This window comes from Sturnira hondurensis, unplaced genomic scaffold (genome assembly GCF_014824575.4).
Source record: "Sturnira hondurensis isolate 20B ecotype Veracruz unplaced genomic scaffold, ASM1482457v3 Scaffold0008640, whole genome shotgun sequence".
NCBI lineage: Eukaryota > Metazoa > Chordata > Mammalia > Chiroptera > Phyllostomidae > Sturnira > Sturnira hondurensis.
This window is the reverse complement of record NW_028081271.1, coordinates 10,255,156-10,278,373: the sequence shown is the minus strand read 5'-3', so window position 1 is coordinate 10,278,373 and position 23,218 is coordinate 10,255,156. Positions and strand designations below refer to the sequence as shown.

General features: G+C 38.9%; 1 protein-coding gene across 2 annotated transcripts in view; it reads left to right on the top strand.

Annotated features, from left to right (window-relative positions):
* Positions 1-23,218, top strand: part of TUSC3 (tumor suppressor candidate 3) — a 117,046-nt gene that overhangs the window by 78,821 nt on the left and 15,007 nt on the right. For both annotated transcript variants that reach the window (XM_037055277.1, XM_037055276.1), the window contains exon 7: positions 17,027-17,090. In XM_037055277.1, the coding sequence (XP_036911172.1) occupies positions 17,027-17,090 (64 nt within the window). The remainder of the gene's footprint in view (positions 1-17,026; positions 17,091-23,218) is intronic.

Genomic DNA, 23,218 nt, shown 5'->3' with positions numbered 1-23,218 from the left:
CCTCAGCTCCTTCCAGAGGCTTTCCCCTGGGAGCCACCTGCCTCAGCTCATGATGTGGACTTTTCTAAAATACCTTAAAGATCTACAAACCCCAAACAACCAGCAGTTGGCTTCAGCAGGCCTTGTGTATCTTGCTAAGTGGCCCCAAGCCTGGAACAAGGGGTAACCAGTCTCAACTTGCACTATAACTCCCAACAGGTGGCCCCAAGCTTGGTGTAAGCTGTGGCCAGTGTTAGCCTGAAATGTAGCTTCAAATAAGTGATTTTGAACCTGGCACAAGAAGCAGCTGGCCTCAGCTCCCAGGGTGGTGCCTGCCAAATGGTCCCAAGCCTGATGTTAGTGGCATCCTCCCTCTGTTCACAGCACAGCCAAGTCCAAGAACCTGCAAGCCCAGCAGGTGTGGCAGCCAACCACACATCGCTTTGTAGTTCCCACCAGGTGGCCCCTGGCTGGGCACAAATAGCAACTGACTTTGACCTGCATTGGAGACCCTCCCAAGAGTCTCCAGAACCAACCCACCTAGTGACCAGCTTCAGACCACACCAGAGCACCACCCAACCAGCTCCAAAAAAGATACACCCAAAGGATGAACTTGCCTGTCACCAGAGCCCTGCTAAAGTAACTCCAGCTCCGCGGGGTCAGCCCCCACATAACAGCGTTTCTGCTCTAGCCACAACCAAAGCTCACACTCAGTGGGTCTGAGGGTCAGTTCTGCCCACTGACCTGCCAAAAGAAATCATGGAGCAGACAGCAGGAGGGCACTCCTGGAACACCTGGTACAGGTGACAGGGAAACTGTCACTGGGCTTCACAGGACACCTGCTGCATAAGGCCACTCTGGCAGTCCTGGGAGACACAACAGTTTACCTAACACACAGAAATGCACACAGACAGTCAGCGAAAGTAAAGAGACAAGGAAACATTTCTCAAATGAAAGAAGAGAACAAAACTAAAAAAAATGAACTAAACAAATTGGAGATAAGCAATCTACCAGGTAGGGTTAAAAATGCTGGTTGTGAGATTGTGTTAAATCTGGAAAGCCAACAGAATCTGTCTTGGAAGGTCGGGTAGGCAGATTAGCTGATTGGGTACCACTGAGAAAAGTTTGCTTCTAGTAGCATTAGCCTGACAGCAGTATACAGGTGCAGTGTACAGGTGCACTGTTTGTTGGAAGGAGGAAAGCCGCGTGGCAGCTTTGCCCACGTCCAGGTCTGAGATGGGGACTGCGAGCACTAGGAGACAAGTTCAATGTTGCACATTTTGGCTGTTTCACATATTTCCCAGGTCCTGTTTGGCATATCAGACTAGACCTGGTTAGTCCATTTTTTTGCATTGTATTTTATACCCTCGTTGTTTCATTGTGCCTTACCTTTATTTTCTCTATCAGAATTTTCTCCCCAGAAGTTAGGTAAGCCATCTAAATACCTCATATCTAACAGCACAGGAAAAATACGAGCTACGTGAAAGAGTGATGATGACATTGACAGTAATGAAGAGCTCCTACCTCTGATGTGTTAGGAGCTTTACACGTTACCTCCGTCGGTCTGGATAGTATCCTTATGTGGAACAGTCACTCTCACCCCCAGTTAGAAGTGAGGAATGGGTGTCTCCGAGGGGCAAGGGGCTTGGTCAGTGTGGAGATGCAGTGGAGTCCAGACCTGTCCAACCGCACCGCCCAGATTCACAACCCCCGAAATCCAGCGCGGTGACTCACCTCCCTCGGTCTCTCGTAGTCCGTGACATGTATGGCTTCCAGACCCAGGTCCCTGAAATTACTCACCATCCTGTCTCCTGTTCAGAAGTCTCCTGTGGCTTTCTTATGCCTATAAAATTAAGGTTAGGTACAGTTATTTTTCTCTTTTATCCAAGGGCCCTCCAGTGTGGTGACAGCCTACATTTCCAGGCTTGTTTGGTAGCCCTGTCTCCAGCCCCTGCCGCTCCTTCCTCAGTGTCCCCCATGTCAGGAATGTCCCCTCCTTTTGCTCCTCCTGTCTGTTGACATGTTACTGTAGGTTTTTCTGATATCTTCCCAGAAACTGTGTTCACTCCTTCATTCTTCCTCTTTTATAGTGCTTCATTCACTAACCACTTAATTGTCTGTCCGTTTGTATTTTTGGTAACATGTACTTAGATGAGGTTATAAACTCTGGAAGGCAGAAACGACGATTTCTCATTTTTCTGTTATCTGCGATAAGGCCTGGGTTTTTTTTAACCTGGACAAAGTGAAGAGTAAGAGCGGAAATGAGTTCTGACCTAGAGGGAGCCCTCATTCTGCACCCGGTGGCCCTTCTGCTGGAATCCAGGGACTCAAACCCAGCAGACGCGTCTCCTGGCCCAGGGGTGCCCGTGGCAGGAACAGCACGCTGCTGTGATAAGAAAATGCCTCTGAACCTCTCAGCTGCTGTTCTTCCAGTTACGTTCTGCATGTTGGCCACGCAGATCCCCAGGGGACTTATTAAAATGCAGGTTCCAGAAAATGGAATAATCCCAAAATGTATCTTTGTAGCAAGATTCCCAGTTATTTACTTATTGATTTCAGTGGAATTTCTATGAAAACATTCTGTGAATTTAGAAACATGCGCATGTTGTTAGTTAGCTTAATTTTCGTGAGGAGAATATGCCCACGTAACTAGCGCCAGACCGAGAAACGGCGTGTAACCTGCATTACAGAAACCCCTGCGAGGTGCCCTGTAGGGACTGAGTGACTGACAAATCCACCACCTCCACCTGCCCTTCCAGGGTTTCCTGAGCCTCGTGTCCAGTACATGAAAGAACTTCTGTCCTAAATCCAGGCTAGCTCCTAGTATTGGGGTGATAACAAACACGCTCCCCAAACTACCCATTTCTCCCCCTCCCCTGTTTGCTTGTCTCCACTCCCTACCAGCTTTCTCCTGTTGCAGTAAAAAGTCATGAAAGGTTTCTTCTGAATGACTTTTCTAAGTTGCTCCTCAGTGTTTAACTCCTTAAGCTTGAAGGTTACATTTTAGGGCCTGGCTCCCTTCTCTGGTAGGATCCCATCCTCTGTTAATTTCCTTTTCACATTCTACCTGTTTAAAAATCCTCTCCCCAGATCCAGAACTTTCCTCAACAAAATCTACATTGAAATATCCTATTTACAGTTAACTGTCTTTGGAGTGTTTTTTTTTCTATTTCAGCCTACGGTAATTTCACCTTTTCCATTAATCTGGAACGCAGTGAACACATACCTAAATTTACAGCCAGAATTATAATTTGACTAAACACCATGTAACTTAGTAGGGGATTGTGTTAATTATGATATCCAGTCCTACAATGTCTCCCAGTAAGACAAATACTATTATTCCCACTTACAAATGAGGCAACTCAAGCACAGACTCAAGACCTTGGGCCGCTAAACCTGGAGCATTTGCATAGTGCCCTCATTCTGTTTTGCCTGTGTGAATATTTTCCTGCAAATATGTTTGCTTTTGAGCAAAAAAAAAAAAAAAAGCCAAACCACCATGTTTTATATTTACTTTTTTTCTCACATTATGGAGTACAGTATCTCCTAGTCTTGAGGACTATATAGAGATTTGTTGAATTTATTTATGGCTGAGGGATTGATTGATTCAAAAGCATTTGACTTATGTTGCCAAAGGCTTTGAAGAGCCTATCCGCAATTTTAAATTTTCAAAGGTTTGTGAGCAACAGACTGATGAAAGTGGTGGTTTTCGAAGGTTTAGCAGGGACAGGAAGTGCTCGCTGGCTTTGTGATTGATGTGGGCAGAGATGGCAGAGTTGAAACTTCAATCATTAGAAGAATGTTTATGTTATTGACGGAAGCACAGAAGTCTGGCAAAGATACATTAGTTGTTGTGGACAATATTGACGTTTACTTAAAAAAATTGATTTCAGAGGGTTGGGGCATTCAAGCGGGATGTTTCAGTAGAAATACCCAATTAGCAGTTGCCCCGGAGGATGTGAGAACACAGACCTGGGCGGGAACAGGTCTTTCCTACAGAGAGCTGTTGACTGTAGGAGCATGGATCTTCAGAGGAGAAAATGTCAGGAGAGTGGAACTTTCAGAAACAATGTGGCATGTTTCTTTTATAGTTAAAGTATATGCTATCCTTTTAGCGACCTCTTTACTTCAATAATCATAAATATATAACAGAGTATGCAGATTTTGTTTAAACTCATGGACCTCCAATTGAATGTAAATCTTCTCTATTTGTATTAGTATAAATACTGCAGTGTGGATTTACTATGAATTTGGACTTTAAAATAATTATTACTCTGTCGCTTATCAAGTTAGTCTCCTTTTGCATAAAACCCACAGGAACAAAAAATACTGTCCTCCATCACAGTATATCTGGGACTCCATCACTTCTTACCAGCTGCCACCAACACACTTTCCACTCCCGGCATCTTCTGACCGGGTCACTGTAGTCACCTCACTCTGCTCGCTTTATTTCTGTCCCTGCTGTACCCTGTCTCTTGTCACTTGGATCCCCTTACTCTCCTGCTCAAAACCTTCCCATTATGGCTTCTCGCGTGACTCAGGAGAAACTGTCCTCGCCAACACATTGACCTTACTGTTCATTGAGCACCTCTCTCCCTGAAGGCCTTGGGGGCCGGTCCTTATTCTCTCCTGCCTTACGCGTGCTTCCCACAAAAGCAATGTGGCTACCTAATGTCCTTAGTGTACAATTTATTTTATTTACACATACATATATATTATATACTTGTATACTCACTGTTTACACTATCGTGTATCTCTACCCTGCTCCCTGTCTCACACACACACACACACACACACACACACACCTGTAAGCCAGAGACATCTGCTCTGTTCACTATTTTATTTCAAGTGCCTAGGAAGATAACCCATCCGACATTCAGTAAATATGTGTGGAACACAAAAATGTAACAACAGTAATAGTTCGCTTACTGAAGGCTTGTCTTATGTCATACTTCTCTAAAAGCTCTAGATTATTATCACAGCCAGCCTTGCTTCACAGAGGAGGAGACCGAACCGTGGAAGTTGGGGGAGCAGCGGTTCAGTCTCACACAGCTGGCACGCAGACCTGGCAGCCCAGCTCGGAACCCGAGCTCTCGGCCATTGGAGTGTGGTGCTTCCACGCAAGATGGTTGGTGAGGTTTGTGTGTGAAGGTTTTACAGTACAAACAGAAGTTGTACTGCAGCCGATTACGTACAAAGTACTTCTCGTATACCTGGATTCACATGCATAGTATAGTGATTGAATACAAAGGTGAATGTTGTTCGTTTGTAGCATTGCAATAGCAAGCCTAGAGAAGTAGAAAATGACACCAAGAAAGTCGAGTCATATTTGGCAGATGAGCAGGTTCAACCTGTAACATCTGCCATCAGTTAAACCTGCTCCCGAGGCAGGCAAAGCCGTGGTACTGTCAGCTGTGCTGTCTGGGTCGAACGTCTGAGTCCTTGTCAGTGCCATTTTAATTTCTTAGGTTCCATTTATCGTACCATTGCACTCTATTTCACATCAAATGTCAAGGTGAAGTCTCTGATGTCAAATATTCAGAGACAGTGATTGTCCAGACTTGCCCGTCAGAATGCAGTGTGCCGGACAGGGGAGGAATGGACGGCACTGGACTTCTAAAGCAGTTGGCCTTAGGTGAACTTTAGAGAAAGTGTCATTCTTAAGACAATGTACGAGAGGCTTTAAGGATGTGAACTGAAGCTGTCTGAAGCACTGGACTGGAGAAACTGTCGTAGCAGATGGTTCAGCACAGCAGACTGGAGACTCGGGCTCAGCATATTTCCCTTAAATTACAATCGATGAATCAGTGATGTGAATAAATACAGCATACAAATAATGAGCAGAGAATGATCTAACAGATACGCTAAAAGGTTTGTTATTAGGAAATAATTGCCTGGCCACCCAGGGCATGTGTCATCTACATGAATATGCTTACAGATACAGAATTATTCAAGTGTTTACTGAGCAATGGAGATGTGGACGTCCATTTTTACAGAGACATAAAAAGAAATGTTAGAGGCAGACTATGCTTTGAAACAGTGATTCTTGTTTATTTTTTGTTCAAATGCATTTTATAGAGTTTGCTTGATAACATCTTTTTATCACCTAATAGCCCCGTAAGTAACAAAACAATGATTGTACGAGGCAAATGAATTACAGAGAGTAAAATGGCTTTACAGGGGAGGTCATTCAAATGCTGGCGAAGCTGGGTTAGAGCACAGAGAAACTCCGTTCCTGATGCGTTTCTTAGATGAGTTATAGGTGCAAAGATTGGCTGACGAGTGATTTTACTTGTAACGGAGAATGATGTGAGTTTTAAGCTGCATTAGTTCTCATGTGGTTGATGCACTGGAATTTTGAATTTACATTTGTAATAGTGACATGAGAATATTGATCTGCCTTGATGTTTGATCTTTTTTCCTGGAGGTTAAAAGCGGGAGAAAAAACCCACACATTTTGAGTATGTTATCCTTTTTATACATACCCGATGTGGCAGCTACCAAAGCTTTGAAAGAATTAGAAATACACATGTGCAGTGTCCCTCACTTCAGAAGCTTTTCAGGTGGAGGTGAAATGCTGCAGAATGCAACAGCTTTTCATTTGGATCTTTTTATTACTTTAATTACAAAGGAAAATTCTGTTGGGAGTAATTCATTATACAGTGCATTGCAAGTTTGTGTTTATTACTGAATAAAATGAAATTTATAATGAGTCTAGAAATCTGTTGTTGTCAACAAAATATTAGTTACTCTAATTGCCTAGAAGGTGACGCATAGGACCTTTTAAATTTTTGCTGTACACTTGGAAGAAACTTAATCTTATTATGCTATATTTTTATTTTTATGAAATTTCGAAAGTACAGTAGGTATGAATAGCATACTGTCTCTCTCTCTTCCATTGGCTGTATCATCGGTTTTGTTCAAAAAGTAAGAGGTGCTGCTTTAGCCGTAGTGAGTCACCAGTAACTGTCTTCCTGGTGTCTGGGGCTTCAGGGGGTTTTATATTACCCTAAACACGTTCTAGCCCTGCCCTGTGGGTTCTTACGAGCTGGCTTTCTAGGGAGGGACAATTGTAATGAAGTATTTTAGCATATCCTCTTTTTTTTAAGATTTATTTATTTTTAGAGAGAGTGGAAGGGAGGGAGAAAGAGAAGGAGAGAAACATCAGTGTGTGGTTGCTTCTTGCATGTCCCGTACTGAGGATCTGGCTTGCAACCCAGGCATGTGCCCTGACTGGGAACCGAACCAGCGATCCTTTGGTTCGCAGCTCAGTGCTCAATCCACTGAGCCACACCAGCCAGGGCTATTTTAGCATATTTTGCTTAAGATTTCCTTAGGACTGCTTGGAAGTTTCTGTGGGGGGTTTGTCGTCCTGTTTTCCCGTTACTTTTTCCCCCACCTGCACCACTAGTTCACTGGCACGTGCTTATAGAAGAGTACGGCTGGGGTGGGGAAGGGCTTCACGCTCCGCATCGGCCATGCGATAACTTCAGCTAGAATGGGGCTAAAAGATGTCCTAAAATCTCGGTTAACGAGAGCAGGGCCTTATTGCTAAGAGTTGACAGAGACAAAATATTGTGAGTTCGGCAAGCAATACAATTTATCAGTGTTTTCATGAAGAACTGTTTTACGTCTGCTGTAACCTATTTTAGTTTAATCCAGATATTTAATGAAGTACTTAAGAATTTCAAGGGTGAGCTCTACATAGCCTCTGGAGAAATCAGGCACGGGGAGGTCTTTGCCGCCTGGTTGTAGATAATACCTGTTTATATCTCTTTTCCAGGCAAATCCAGAAGAAGGTGGCCTGGCTATTGCATGAGTCATATCACCCCTGCCATTTGGCGAAGCAGCCTTGCAAGAACTAGTGCTGACTGAGAGAAGTGGGTGTAGGTTGGTGACTAAAAAGAAGGAAAGGGCTAGAAATGTATAACTAACGGGAAATAGCTACATCTTTTATCAGAATGTCAGAGTGCTAAGTACCTTGGGATTTCAGCTCGTTTTGCTCAGGATCAGTGTTAGCTCAATAGAAGCCAGCCTGCCTGCTCTCACACTGAGTTTTTAAGAAACACCCAATTGACTGGTTTCATCTTAAGCAAGATTATAGCATCATGCAGCGGGAAGGTCATAGGATGCCTCTAAGTATTTCTATTAATTTTAATACTAAACAGGATGGTACATCTCAATAGAATCCTTTCCTGGACAGTAGTAGCCCCAGAAGGAAACTGAAAAGGAACTAATAAAGATTGTTTTATTTAGTGTTCTTGCACACAAAGGAGATTCAGGACCAGGGGGTCATTACTGCCTCCTATTATCTTACAGATTTTGAAATGCCATCCTATTTAAGAATGATTGATTTTATAATACACACAAAAAGCAGACCCCTTATTTTATGTAGGCTGTGAGGGAAACAGTTGCTTTTCTAGTAGCAAATATTAAACAGCCAAGATTAACCTCAAAGAACAGATAACTTTGTTTAAAAGCAGGCTGACAGCTCTGGGAGGGAGGAGGTTGGAGGTGGAGAGATCAAAAATTAGAAGAACTCAGGCACATGGACAACAGTGTGGTGATGGTGGGGGTGGGGAGAGGGGTGAGTGGAGGTGGGAGGGGACATAAGGGAGATAAATAGTAATGGAAAAATACAGTAAAAAAAAGGATAAAAAATAAATAAATAAAAGCAATGAGACGACCCTTTTCACTTCTTAGGAAATATTGTCAAAGAAAATACCAGATTTTCATGCTCCGTATTTTTTGTTGATAGAGAAATTATTGTGTTTTCTTTTTTCTACTATTGTAATACTTAGAAGACTCCTATGCTAGGTATTTGAGAGATTATCACTTAAAAGATATATTAAATTGCAAGTGTCTGCTGTCCTTGTACAGACGAGTAAAAATAGGGATGAAAAAAGCTGAAAGGATTTACACAGGTAATTTTTCATGATGTATGCAAGAGCAGGAATGCAAATGCAGAGAGAAAATGTGCATGTCATTCTGTTACACACAGAAGCGTCCCCCTCATTTGATATGATTTGAGTCAAACCACATAAAGAGATTGGACAGCATCGTGGGGATGGCACAGGGTAGTCACAGCAGTGTTCCCTGGGGCTGCTGACGGGCTCTGGGGGCACTCTGTAACCATGTATTTTAAAGTGAAACAAGCCCTGGCTGGTGTAGCTCAGTGGATTGAGCGCGGGCCTTTGAACCACAGGATCGTGATTCGATTCCCAGTCAGGGCACATGCCTGGGTTGCAGGCCAGTTCCTGGCAGGGGACACACCAGAAGCAACCATACATTGATATTTCTCTCTTTCCCTTCCCCTCTAAAGATAAGTAAATAAAATCTTTAAAAAAAAAGATGTCCTTCTATAAAATGAAACAAAGGACTGGGAGCACTTTCATGGATTTGACCTTGAACTATGACAGTTGTCATTTGGTTAACAGCCAATGATACCTAATCCTAGTTTTATTCGTTCACCATTGTCTTTGTGTCATAAATTATTTTTAAACACTTTACAGTTTTTAGAATGATCAAAATCAAATCTGCATGGGATTGGCTTAAGCACTTTATTTATTTATTTATTTATGAGTGAAACTTATTCCAAAGTAGGTGCCAGTATACATTTTGTCAGTGAATAAGAGACAAATAACAACTAATCTGAATCCTGTATGTTACTGTCTTCAAAAGAGTTATTTCTGGGCTTGTATACATTATTGAACAATATTTTGTACTCTGCTTATGTTGCTACTTGGTTTTTCTTGAAAGCTCATTTATCTAAGACAATCTTCATTAGGGTTTATTGAATAGGTATGTTGTTTATATCTTCTTTTTGCTTCACGGATAATCTTTTTAACATTAGCTTGGTATGTAAGAGACTTGAGTGAAAAATTTTAAAAAACTATTCACTGGCAGGAGAATTTAAGCCAGATATAGTCAACTGTTATTGATTAATGATAGTCATAAACAAGTGGATCATCTGAATCACATGACTAAAATAAAATTGTTAAATTCTTTTGAAACTTAGATAATAATGATAGATAACATTTATTGACTGCTTTTGCCTTTTCAGCCCAATGCTAGGTATTTTATGTATATCATCTAATTCACTTTTCATATTTTGTTTTTCCCATTACACAGTTGAACAGTTTGGGGCTTACAGTAATTGTGTTCAAGGTCATACTTGTGACAGATTGAGGATTTTTGATTGAAATTGATTTTATAAACTGCTCTACTACCTTGTTTTCTTGGAAAAATAAATTTCAGTTTTTTTATTCCACAGATTAGGAAACTTAGACCCAAATGATTACACTAATCAAGATTAACAACTAGTTTCTTAAATTGAATGCATAGCATCAGCACCAGAAACCAAGACTTCTGACCTTTAAGTCCGGCGAACATTTCATTACAATGGCTGCCTTCCCAGACAGCCACCTGTTGGCCCAACGGCCATTATTATTTTCTGAACTTTAAGGGCATAAAAGGACTCCTTAATGACTACTCACTAGCAGCACAATTAACATATTGAAAAAGCAGAGCATAATTACTGCTTTTACCTTCCAAGAACTTGGGAATAAAGTTTCTTCTGTCTTCTGAAATGTACTATATTTAGCTTCACCTCCATTTCCTTTTCTGATACTGCTGTGTAAGGGGTACCAGAACCATTGCAGTAAACAAGACATGCTAATTTATTTTCAAGTATGTTACTTGAAATTAAGTGTATTATTCATATGTATTTGTTATGCTATGCAAACTTGAAGTCATCTAATTTATCTCCTGTATAAAAATGGCTTTTAAGTAAGTCATGGTAATGAAAGTTCTGATAGAGTACTATTTATTATTAATCATTCTTTTGTTCGATTATAGTTTGTATGGTCTGTGAAGTGTTCAATGGACTGGATAAGGCAAGAACATTTATGTTACCCGTTTGCCAAGCCATTTGTCTCTATGCAAAAAATAGATACATATTCAATATCAAAGGACATACAGATTTTTCTTCTTGTCTTGTTGCCTGATCTGCAAATGCACTGCAGTTATAAATGCAAATTAAATATGTTTATCTTTAGGACTCAATGATCATTCTACTAATATCTTCTAATTCTACTAGGAATTAGCAAATATCAGAGAGAAAGATATAAATGAACATCATGCTAAAACTGTAAAGGAGTTCATTACTTATTACTTCTATAAAGGGTTTTGCAAGTACATGTATCAGTTAAATTCAGATTTTTATTTTATTTTATTTTTTTTTTAAAGATTTTATTTATTTATTTATCTTTAGAGGGGAAGGAGAGGGAGAGAAACATCAATGTATGGTTGCCTTTCATGCGTCCGTCCCCTGCTGGGAGTTGGCCTGCAGGGAACTGGCTTGCAACCCAGGCATGTGCCCTGACTGGGAATCGAACCTCGATCTTCTGGTTCGCAGGCCTGCGCTCAATCCACTGAGCTACACCAGCCAGGGCTTCAGATTTTTAAAAAGAGCTTAAAATGTGGACCTTAGGTCAATCTTAATTAGATTAAGTCATTGCAGTAGCCGACCCCCAAGTGAGAGATAGCTTCCTAAGGTTGATACTTAAGTCCTCTGGAATTGCATATTTATCCTTTCATTCTTGAGTTTGCTCACATGGCTTTTAGTCGGTGCCAGAAATCTCTCTGGTGCACCGTGACAGACAGAATGTGCTCTCACAGTTTAAATGTGTAAACTTGTGAGAATATAGTTTTCTTTTTTCAGTTTTTTGTTTGTTTTCTGTTTTTGTTACGCTGGATCCCATTGCCTAAATCAGTGGGATTTACTGGGCAACATAATAATTGCCCAGTAAAAATTTATTAGATGAATTCTACTTAAGTGAGCTGTGAAATCTTTTGTGTATCTGGTCTTAAGGTGATTTTGATAACTAAAGAATATGTACAAAAGCCAAATGTTAGTACAGTTCCCTACATACCATCTTTACAAATTACCGGTGTAACACGCTAAATTTACCTGTTAAAATAAAATGAATTTCTGAATGGCATTTAAGTATGTTATTCTAGTGGTTAGAACATACAAACAGTTTCTTTGAAATAGAGACTTTAAAATGATTTATCCTTGGGTGTTTCTTAATTACTAGTGAGAAAACCAGGTACCGTGCTAATTACTTAACATGACTTTGAGTTTTAGAACAGCACTTTGAGGATGTCTTCCTATTCCTATTAAAGATGAGGTCATTGACATTAAGAAATTTGTCCGTGATATCACAGCAGGTGGTAGAATCAGGATGTCTGTAAGCCTTTTACTCTGTACTGCCTCGTGTGTACAAGAAATAAGGCGCAAGTGTTAGAGATTTGTTGTAGTGAGATGATAAGTCTTTAAGGACCAACTGTGAATTTTTTTTAGCCTAGCTGCGTTTTTAAATTAGTTGGAGATATGTAGGTTCTCTGTCTTGGTGACTGGAAGCAGAAAAGAGGTTTGATGATGTATTTTCTTCACACATTTGAGAAAGGGTTGAAGGGTTCTGATAGCATAATGACAGAATCTGGTTCGTTTTAGCAGGATTGATCTGACAGTTGGACCATAGCGCAGAGGCAGGGAGAACAAAGGAGTTCGTTGCCATCAAGCAGGGAAGACGTGACTGCTGGGCCTGGGGTAAATCTATGGGGTAAATCGTATTCCAGCCCTCGAGATTCTCTGCCAGTGCTTCCTGGAAGTGGTCACAAGTGGTTGAATTTGGAATGGATTCTGAAAATAGAGTTATCCATGTTTTATCAATGATTGGCTGTATGGAAAGGGAGGAAGGAAAGAGAAAAGAATAATTTCAAGGTTTTGGCCTAAAAAACTGGAAACGAGATGGAAAGGCAGGGGGCTGGATGGAGAGGGCAGTGCATATCCAAAGTTTGTTTTGACCATTTTAGCTTTACATGTCCTTGTGGAATCTAATTATGAAGAAGACTGTTAGATTACCAAGTGGGATGGATATGTGCGGGCCAGATGCAAGCCTGAGGGACCAGGCTGGAGATCGAAAGGTAGGAATCATCAGTGCAGAAATGATCATTAAAGTCATGGGACTGGGTGGGAACGGCTGGGAAGGTTGAATATAGAGAAGGGGCTTAAGTCTCTGCAGCTCTGAGTTACTCCGGAATTCACAGTTTGGACAATGAAAGGGATCAGCCAAGGGGCCTGATGAAGAGGAGCCAGTAAAGTAGGTGAATCTGGAGTGACATCTTACAAGTCAGGGGGAGGAAGTATTACAAAGACAGGAGGGAGCGATCACGTGCAGCCGATTTATCAGACCAAGTCCAGTAAGGTGGAGGTTTGGCCACAGAAGTTCAAGTGTGGAGGTCTGCTGAGCAGGCTTTGCCCGGACAAGAGTCTGTTACTGAAGAGCATTTCAAAACCACTCACCTAGAAAGTTCCTGCTTCTCTAAATCTGTGATCCTAACACAGGCAAACTGCCTTCTAGTCTATGTAAGTCTCGTTGTAATACCCAGTATTGTTATGTTCGGACATTTCAGTCGGTGATACAAATACCGACTTTAATTACTTTCATGCTCATCGTTTTTTTTAAAATATAATTTTTATTTAATTCTTGTTCAAGTACAGTTTTCTGTCTTATATTCCCAACCCTGCCCGCCCCCCACCCCATGCTCCCCACCTCCCTCCCCTTTCCACCCCCCACCCCTTAGTTATTGTCCATGTGTCTTTTATACTTGTTCATGTGAGTCCATTCCCTTTTCCCCTATGATTCTCTCCACTCTCCCCACTGGGCCCTGACAGCCTGTTCCATATTTGAGTGTCATTGGTCGTATTTTGCTTGCTTGTTTGGTTTGTTTAGATTCCTGTTAACGGTGAGATCATATGATATTTGTCTTTCACCGCCTGGCTTATTTCGCTCAGCATAATGCTTTCCAGTTCCATCCATGATGTTGCAAAGGGTAGTAGTTCCTTCTTCCTTTCTGCAGCATAGATTTCCATTGTGTAAATGTACCATAGTTTTTTGATCCAGTCATTTACCGATGGGCATCTAGGTTGCTTCCAACTCTTGGCTATAGTAAATTGTGCTGCTATGAACATCGGGGTGCATAGGTTCTTTTGGATTGGTGTTTCAGGGTTCTTAGGATATACTCCCAAGAGTGGAATTGCTGGGTCAAAAGGCACATTCATTTTTAGTTTTCTTAGAAAATTCCATACTGTTTTCCATAGTGGTTGTACCAGTCTGCAATCCCACCAACAGTGAACTAGAGTCCCCTTTTCCCCACAACCTCTCCAGCACTTGTTGTTTGTTTCTTTGTTTATGATGGCCAATCTGACTGGTGTTAAGTGATATCTCATTGTGGTTTTAATTTGCATCTCTGATAGCTAGTGATATCGAGCATCTTTTCGTGTGTCTCTGGATCCTCTGTATGTCCTCCTTGGAGAAATGTCTGTTCAAGTCCTCTGCCCATTTTTTGATTGGGTTGCTTGTCTTCTTTGAGTGGAGTCGAGTGAGTTCTTTGTATATTTTGGAGATTAAACCCTTATCTGAGGTATCATTGGCAAATATGTTTTCCCAAACAGTTGCTTCTCTTTTTATCTTGATACTGTTTTCCTTAGCCATGCAGAAGCTCTTAATTTTGATGAGATCCCATTTGTTTATTCTTTCCTTTATAACCCTTGCTCTAGGGGACGTATCAGTAAAAATATTGCTGCGTGGAATATCTGAGATTTTCAAGTCTTTTATCCACCTTGAATTTATTTTGGTGTATGGTGTAAGTTGGTGCTCAAGTTTCATTTTTTTGCATGTAGCTGTCCAGTTCTCCCAACACCATTTGTTGAAAAGGCTGTCATCGTTTAATTAAGTGGTTGCCAGATAAAGCTTTTATAAAGTGTTTCACTTGATTTCCTTCTTTTCTTTTGATGTTATTAATGTACGGTGCAAAAGGCATGAACCTTGGAGGTCATTAGACTCAAGTTTCAGTCCTAATTCCACCAACTACCGGTTGTGCAATCTTACGCAAATTGATTCTTTCAAAGATTTTATTTATTTTTAGAGAGGAAGGGAAGGAGAGAAATGTCAATGTATGGTTGCCTCTCATGAGTCCTCTGCTCGAACTGGCCTGCAACCCAGGCATGTGCCCTGACTGGGAATCGAACCGCGATCCTGTGGTTCGAAGGCCCACGCTCAGTCCACTGAGCTACACCAGCCAGGGTGCAAATTGATTCTTTTAAAACCCAGTTTACTTATTTGGAAGATGACATGATAATAACTAGTTTGTATGGTTGTTAAGCAGCACAGTGGGGTAGCTAGTATATGTACACCATCCAGTCAAATATCCAGTAAATAACAAGGTAATAGATTGCATAAGAGCTTAGGATCCAAAGTCAGAGACTTCATTCAATTCCCAGCACGTGTGTGTACTACGTATGAAAACTTGGGCCAGTTCCTCTACTTCTCCTAAACCTCAGGTACCTTATCTATAAAATGGCCGTAATAAAAAATGCCTACCTCTCATTGCATGTAAAAAAGTTTGAGTGATACTGCATGTAAATGAGTGATATTACATGCAATGAGATATTGTATGTAAAACTTTTAAGAGTCTTATGCAAAATGAGTGATGGACAGGTTTATTATCAGTACTTGGTATGGTTCTATTTGCTTATTATCCTTGCTGTTACAATTATTAAAATAAAACCTTCATTTCCTAGTTTGGAGGGTCTTAGTTTTTAACCAAACTTGAATTGATGTCCAGCATAACTTAACAGTATGGATATTTGTTTTGCTACATTGTCATTCTTTCCTAATGTTAAGAGCCTTAAACAATTAGCTCTATGATTTTCAAAGCTGTACTTTCTTCATATAGGGACATTTAAGTAGATAGAGTCAGAAGAAAACATAGGATAAGATTCCTCAGAAGTCATAATGTGAGTGGACCAGAAATAGTTTGTATCCAGTTTGCCTGAAGCTGTGCTTACAGAACACGTCTAAATACACCTTTAGATGAGGCAGCTGCACTATGAAATTAATGAGAAATTTGACATGAAAGCAAAGTTTAGATTAGTGTATGAAGAACAGCTTTTATATGAAAATATCAAGATAGAATTAATGATTAAACAAGAAGACTTTGTATACTTGAAAGAGATAGGAATCATGTACTTCTACCCCACAATTTTATAAGTGAGGGGATATTGAATATCTGAGACATTTGGTGACGTATTTAGGGTTCAGGCCAAGAAGGAATAATTATCTCTTAGTTAAAAACTGTCTCCAGTAAAGCTTTCATGCATATGTATTGCCAAAAGTAAAAACACAGGAAAATTTAAAGAAGACCAAAGTGGTTCTTTCTTTCTCACTAACACAGTTATTCTTCATATGTGATAATGAGGTTATTGATCTTATATCATAGTTATTTTTTCTGCAGAATTTTTTAACGAACAGAAAACATGGAAAAGGACTTTTATTTAAAGCACTTGCAAAGCAACTAATTTTCATGAGGGATTAACAGCTGAAATACTGTGTAAGTCAGATTTTTAGAAGCAGAACATCCTAGATGAAGGTTTACGTCAGATTTCCTATAATGTGGCACCAACTAATATGGGTCTTATAAGATATGGAAAACTATGCATTTCTCAATGAGCTAAACCAGTTTTAATAATTATATATTTAAAATCAATGAAAATGCTCTAAGTAAATGAATGTATTTATAAAGCTATCTCCTTATTTAAAAATTCATTTGATAGGTCATTTTTTTTACTTGTTTTAATGGACAAAGACTTAGTATACTTACTTGCTCTAATCTGTACCGTATGCGATCATTTTGCAGTAACTCTGGAAAAATCATTGCATTATTTGTGTTTGTGGTTAACTTTTTAACAAGATGTAAATTTATTGTGATATTAAGTTGCTTCCTACAGTTTAAAGCGATATCAGCCACCAACATTTTCATGTTATTTCTAGTTAACTAATTATTTTATCCAAAAGAACTATAAATGGAGTTTAATAGATTTTTCCATTATCTTCATGACAGAAAACTGCAAAACATTCTAACAACACCAAACCTCTCCTCCCCAGCCTGTAACGCTTGCTTCTTCGTCTTGTGTTCATAGAGCTACATCCACGGGAGCAGCCAGGCTCAGTTCGTGGCCGAGTCGCACATCATCCTGGTGCTGAGTATCCTTTGACCCTCCGACAACACAAAGCCGGCGGCTGCCAAGTTATTTTTCCCTGGTAATAAATACCAGGACTTGTAAAATACAGGCAATTTTAAATTTGCTATGTGAAATTTTCTAATTCCCATGCTAATTATTTTCCATTATAATTTTTGTTTTTATTCTGAATCATAAACAGACTACAATTTTCTTTTTTCTTTACTGACTATCAAATTCCAAATTACAGTGTTTTCACTGCATTGATTATCTCTGGCTAGAGTTTAATCGTGAAGTTTGTGTGGTTTTCTCCATAGGATCTTAGTGGGGAGAAGAAAGTGTTCTTTGTTACTAATAATCAAGACGGAAAACACTATTTTAGTGCTGGCTGCCTTAAATATTAGGATCAGTCAGAAGAGTGTAGGATAGTTGGAAATCTCTTTTGGAACATATCAACTATTGTTTTGAATCAGTCAATACAGTACAATTTATGGTTTGGAGGTAGACAGGCCAAGAGGAAGATAGCAGGTTAGGACGGAGATAAGGTTCAAGTGTCTAATTAAAAGTTCCCTGAGTTTTTCCATTTTGAGGTCTTTAGTTTTTACTGTAAACGAGATGGAAAGCTAGTGTTCTGAGTAGAAAATGACAACTTCAATGGTATTAGACGACAGTGTTCTTAAGACTCAGGGGTATGACTTAATTTCATCAGTGAGAAATAACCAAAATTCATTATCATTGCATTATCATTGTTCTAATTAAAAACAAACTCTGAATATTCTTAGAATGAAGTTACTTTTTATACAAACAATTGTATTTTGGAGAAACACTAATGTTTGTGTGATTGTGTGAAGTTTTGACCTTGGACGTGAAGCTTCAGAAGAGACTTAATTAAAAGATTCCATTTTAATTGCAGTGTCTCTGAAACCACTGAGTTTTTCCCTGTCAGTTCTCAACATTTTTGTTCCTTCCACACTTGACCACACAAACTTACTGCATACTTGGAATTATACGTATCCGTAGCCCATATCTTGCTTGCCTTTAATTATCCATACCCTTTATGGCTTCAAAATTAAGAAGCTATTATGATGAGTATTAGTTCTTGTTTTACTTTGGCTTATAGATTGGATTTGGAAACACCTGTATTTGAATAAGCATTCTCAAATGTGATTATCATCAGTAACTACAAGATTTCTGTGTTCCAACTTAAATAGGTGAAAAAATGAGATATTTGCAGATATCTTTATAAGAACATCTCCGTGTTAAAAAATATGGCAAGGTCATGTTTATTCTTACTTTATCTTTTAATTACATAAATGTATTTATGAAGCAAAATACATTTGTGTTAAAGTACCATAGTAAGAAACAAAGTATTTATTGCAGGTAACTTTTTAGCTCCTATTTATTCATATATTTTTTCCTTTTTCTATCCTATGTCAATCTATGATGTAGCATTTTAGCAGCGTGTGTTACTCAAAGCAGCTAGTCGGTTAAACACATCAGGAGTACCTCGTGAAAGGAATGAAAGCTTCACGGGATGGCAGGAATTCTCTAAGGTTTCATTTCATGGCTTATTGACATGAAGCTGAGATTTAGGATACAAAGAAATTTTATAAACATGAAATCTTCTATATAGGGCTTTGACAGTAATACATAAAATAATTTAAAGTCCCTATTCTCTTTATGTTACCAGTAGTTATTTTTGCTTTATTTCTTGTTGCTTTATTTTATAGATATTAATGGGAAAAATTTTTTTAAATTGTCGACTTACTAAATTTATGAGTAAAAGGTAAAAAGAAGCCATTATATAATAATGTCTGATTTTACTTTTCTTTGGCAGTCTTTTTTTAACTCACTGTATTTTTTTGTAATTTATGTATATATTTTCCCTTATGCAAAAAATTATAAATTCCAGATGATTACTTTTTGTTTGGAGGTAGAATGGAGACCATTTCTACCTTTTTTTCCCTTCAAATTTAGTAAGCCAGATTAGATGCAATTGCTGTATACAAAATTTTGTTGGGAAAAACCTAAAGAAGCACAGATGGAGTTGCTTGGTGTCATAGGTTGCAGCTTTATATTTACCAAGAATGTGATTTTCCTACTAATAGTGTTTTATTTTCTCAGTGTCCTACTCGGGGTTAGGGAACAATCCTACGTGGTCGATGAGAGAAAACTGCTCTATTTTGCTGTGTATAATGCACACTTTTTTGCCCAAATTTTTTAGGGACAAATGAGGGTGCATATTACTCATGGGTAGTAGCTGAAATACCTTGTATCTTTTCTTGTGTTTTCTAATTATTTGCTACATTAAATTTCTTGTACCATAATATGTTCAAAAATAAATGCTAAAATTCCTTTATAATACAAAAAATGTATCTAAATATAAATAAATAAAATTGAATTAAAAAATTAAAGCAAAAGGTTGTTTTCCTAAAAGTTTGGGCCAAAAATATGGCTGCACATTGTAAACAGCAAAATATGGTATATAAATAAAAAGGATAAGAAACATTATTACATTTTAATGCAGAATGTGTGAACCAAGAAGAACTTAATATAATCCTTTATGTTCTCCCAATAAAATTTTACTTTTCACTCAGTAAGATATTTGCTATTTATGAGAAAGTAGACTGATAGAAAAATAATTATAGTGCAGTGTGACAGGTGGGAAAACCAGTGCTGGGAAGCAGCAAGGAAGGAAAGAGCACCTGGGTGTCTAGAGTAGCTGAGCTGACTTTTCTGCTGCGTTTTGATACAGTAGCAAAATCCCTGTCGGAGAGCAAGTAAGGGAGAATATTCCAGTAGGAGGTACAACAGGTTAAAAAAAAACATGAAATGGGGGAGAACAGTCACAAACTGGGAAGAGGAGATGGATGAGAAGTTACTTTGGCCAGATAATGAAAACCTACCTGAGCCTTGCTAAGAGATTTGAGCCTTATCTGAATTCACCAAAATATGGTCTGTATGTGCCAGAGGATAGAGGACACATAAGTTACTGGGTTGGCTTTACCACAAACTATAAAACTCTGGCCCATCCCATAATTCCCCACATGCTTAAAGTTCTGAAATCAAAGGAAGAGGACATGGATAAGTATCGGTTGGAAATAAAAGTACAAAGGTTATACTAGCGATACAAGATATTTTAATACATATTCTTATGAAGATCACATTTGCTTTTCACTTGAGAAAACATGTTTTCCATTTATTATGAAAGTGTTTGATTCTGCATTTATTTTCAATCTATGATAGAGAAAAATGTTTCTTTTAATGTGTTATATCCACGGAAAACCATAGAAAATTAACAATAGATGCAAATTGAAGATAATTTTAGATTTAGATCCTGTTAAATCTTCTATAAAGGGGCTAATACTTTTTTTCAACATCTGTTCTCATTTATCTTTAAATTGACAATTGTGATTCTCTTCCTAGGAGCAACAGTGAACTTAACATCATGTGCAATTGAGAATGAATTACAACGTAAAGCAAATGGGTTTGTTATTAGTTCAGTAGAATGCCCAGTGCCTCAGGGTATTGTGTGTAATTTACACAACCAGGAGCTTCTGTCGTATGTGGGGTCACATCAGTATTTTAACTTTTTAAGCAATAAGAAGATGGCAGGATCAGCAGAGAAAGTGTGGAGTCTGTACAGTAGTTGAAATATGTATTGCTATAATGTTAATACAAATATGCAAAATTATTCACAAACGAGACCAGGGGATTTGTTGGGGGGAAGGGGGATATAGGCATTAACGACCTTAGAACAACAGAACAAGGCTCAGAAAAATTACAGTTTATTCACCATACATTCACTCTCTTACACTCTTCGCTGGGGGAAGATCGCACCAAGCAGAGGAATAGCAAGTCCATGGTGCAGGGCAGAGGGGCTGTCTTGTTGGAAGCCCAAGGACAAGAATAAGAGCAAACAGGGTCTGGGAGGATAGGCATCGGGTCAGGATGCAAATCATGTATGGCCTTGAGGCCATTTTGAGGTCTTTAGTTTTTACTGTAAACGAGATGGAAAGCTAGTGTTCTGAGTAGAAAATGACAACTTCAATGGTATTAGACGACAGTGTTCTTAAGACTCAGGGGTATGACTTAATTTCATCAGTGAGAAATAACCAAAATTCATAAGTGAAAAGACTTCACAACTTTGCCACGTTAAAATGAAAAGATAACAAATGACCTCATTATCATTGCACTGTGAGTCATTTCTTTTTTTCTCTCCCCTTGATTTACAACCAGCTAGACATGCTTTACCAAACAGAAGTACCTCTGTGCAGTACAGCAGGCCCCCTAGGAGATGCAGGCACCTGTGTATCAGAAAGTAGGTGGATAGGACCTCAGTTTGCATCCCAGACATGGGGAAGGAACTAGACATGCAAGTCTGCAAAGCTAAAAGAAATGACCCATGCATAAAGACCTTCCCCAAGAGATGTTATAGTGAAACTGTCAAAAATCAAGGATTAAAAAAACCATAAAGGCCGCCAGGGAAAATAAAGTAACCTTCAAAGAAACTCACATTTGGCAATCATTGGATTTCTCAGCAGAAACTCTATAGGTTAGGAGAGAGTTGAATGACATATTCATATTATTGCAAGATAAAAATTGTCATCCAAGAATATTTTTTCCAGCAAAGTTACGCTTTAGATGTGGAGAAATAAAGTCTCTCCCAGACAAAAGCTGAAGGAGTTAACCACCACTAGACCCGACTTACAAGAAATGCATGAGATTCCTTCAAGCTGAAATGAAAAGATGCTAATTAGTGACAAGCACACACACAAAATGGAAGTACACAAAACTCAGATATTTGATGACTAGAATTAGAAAACTGTACGTGTATTAACCACTTGCATAAAGGTTAAAAGTAAAGAGCATTAAAATAATAAAAGCAATTTGTTAAGGAATTCACAAATAGAAAAGAGGTATTTTCTGATGTCAAAAATATGAAAGGGAAGGAGTAAAAGGATGGAATCTTTATAAAAGAATGAAGATAAGATAGTCTTTTTCTGCTGACAGCATCTCCATCTGAGATGATGCATGTAAGCCTCACAAAAATCACAAGCAAAAACATAGGAAACATAAAAAAATAAAAAGGAAGACTCAACAAATCACCATGGAAAACCACAAATTTACAGAAGAGAATAGAAATGGGGAAAAGAAACACTGGAGATACACAATAATCACTGGAAGAAGATAATAGGCAGTGGACACTTCCTTACATACCAATTATCATATTAAATGTAAATGGACTAATTTAACAATCAAAAGGCGCACAGAGTAACCAGATGGATAAAAACATAGGATCCAACTATATGCTGCCTGCAAGAGATTCGTTCCACCTCTGAAGATAAACATGAGAAGATGAGAATATTCCAAGCAAGTAAAAACCAGAAGAAAGCTGGGGTACTATACTTAGATCAGACAAGATAGAGTTCAAGCCAAAAATGGTAATGACACAAAGAAAGTAGCTATATAGTGAGAAAGGTTTCAATACAGCAAGAAGATAAAACAGTACATGCATTCCCAGCATTGTCGTATTGAGTATCTTAAGCAAATGCTAACTGATGTACTGGGAGAAACAGGCAATGCCCTAATAGTGAGGGACTTCACTACACCGCCATCGGCAATGGATAGGTCCTCCAGACAGAAAATCAACAAGAAAAGGTTGTTATTGAACCACCCTTTAAAAAAGCTTTGTAAATTAAAGAAGATTGAAATTAAATAAACTTTCTTTTTTAACCTCACCCAAGGACGTACTTACTGATTTTTAAAGAAAGTAGAAGGGACAGAGAGAGCAGGAGAGAAACATCAGTTGGTTACCTCTTGTACACTTCCCAGGTGGGACCAAACCCTCAGCCTAGGTGTGTGCCCCAACCAGAAATTGAACCTGCAACCCTTAGTTTAAGGGATGATGCTCTAACCAACTGAGCAATACTGGCCAAAACCTAAGAGTTAGTTTCTAAAAATACATAATAAATAAAATTGACAAACCTTCAGCTAGATTAACAAGCAAAAAAGACTCAACTGACATTACAGAAATACATAGGATCGTAAGACACTTCTGTGAACAATTATATATGCCAACAAATTATATAACCTAGAAGAAATTGATACATTGCTAGAAACACACACCTGCCAAGAAGAAATAAAAAATCT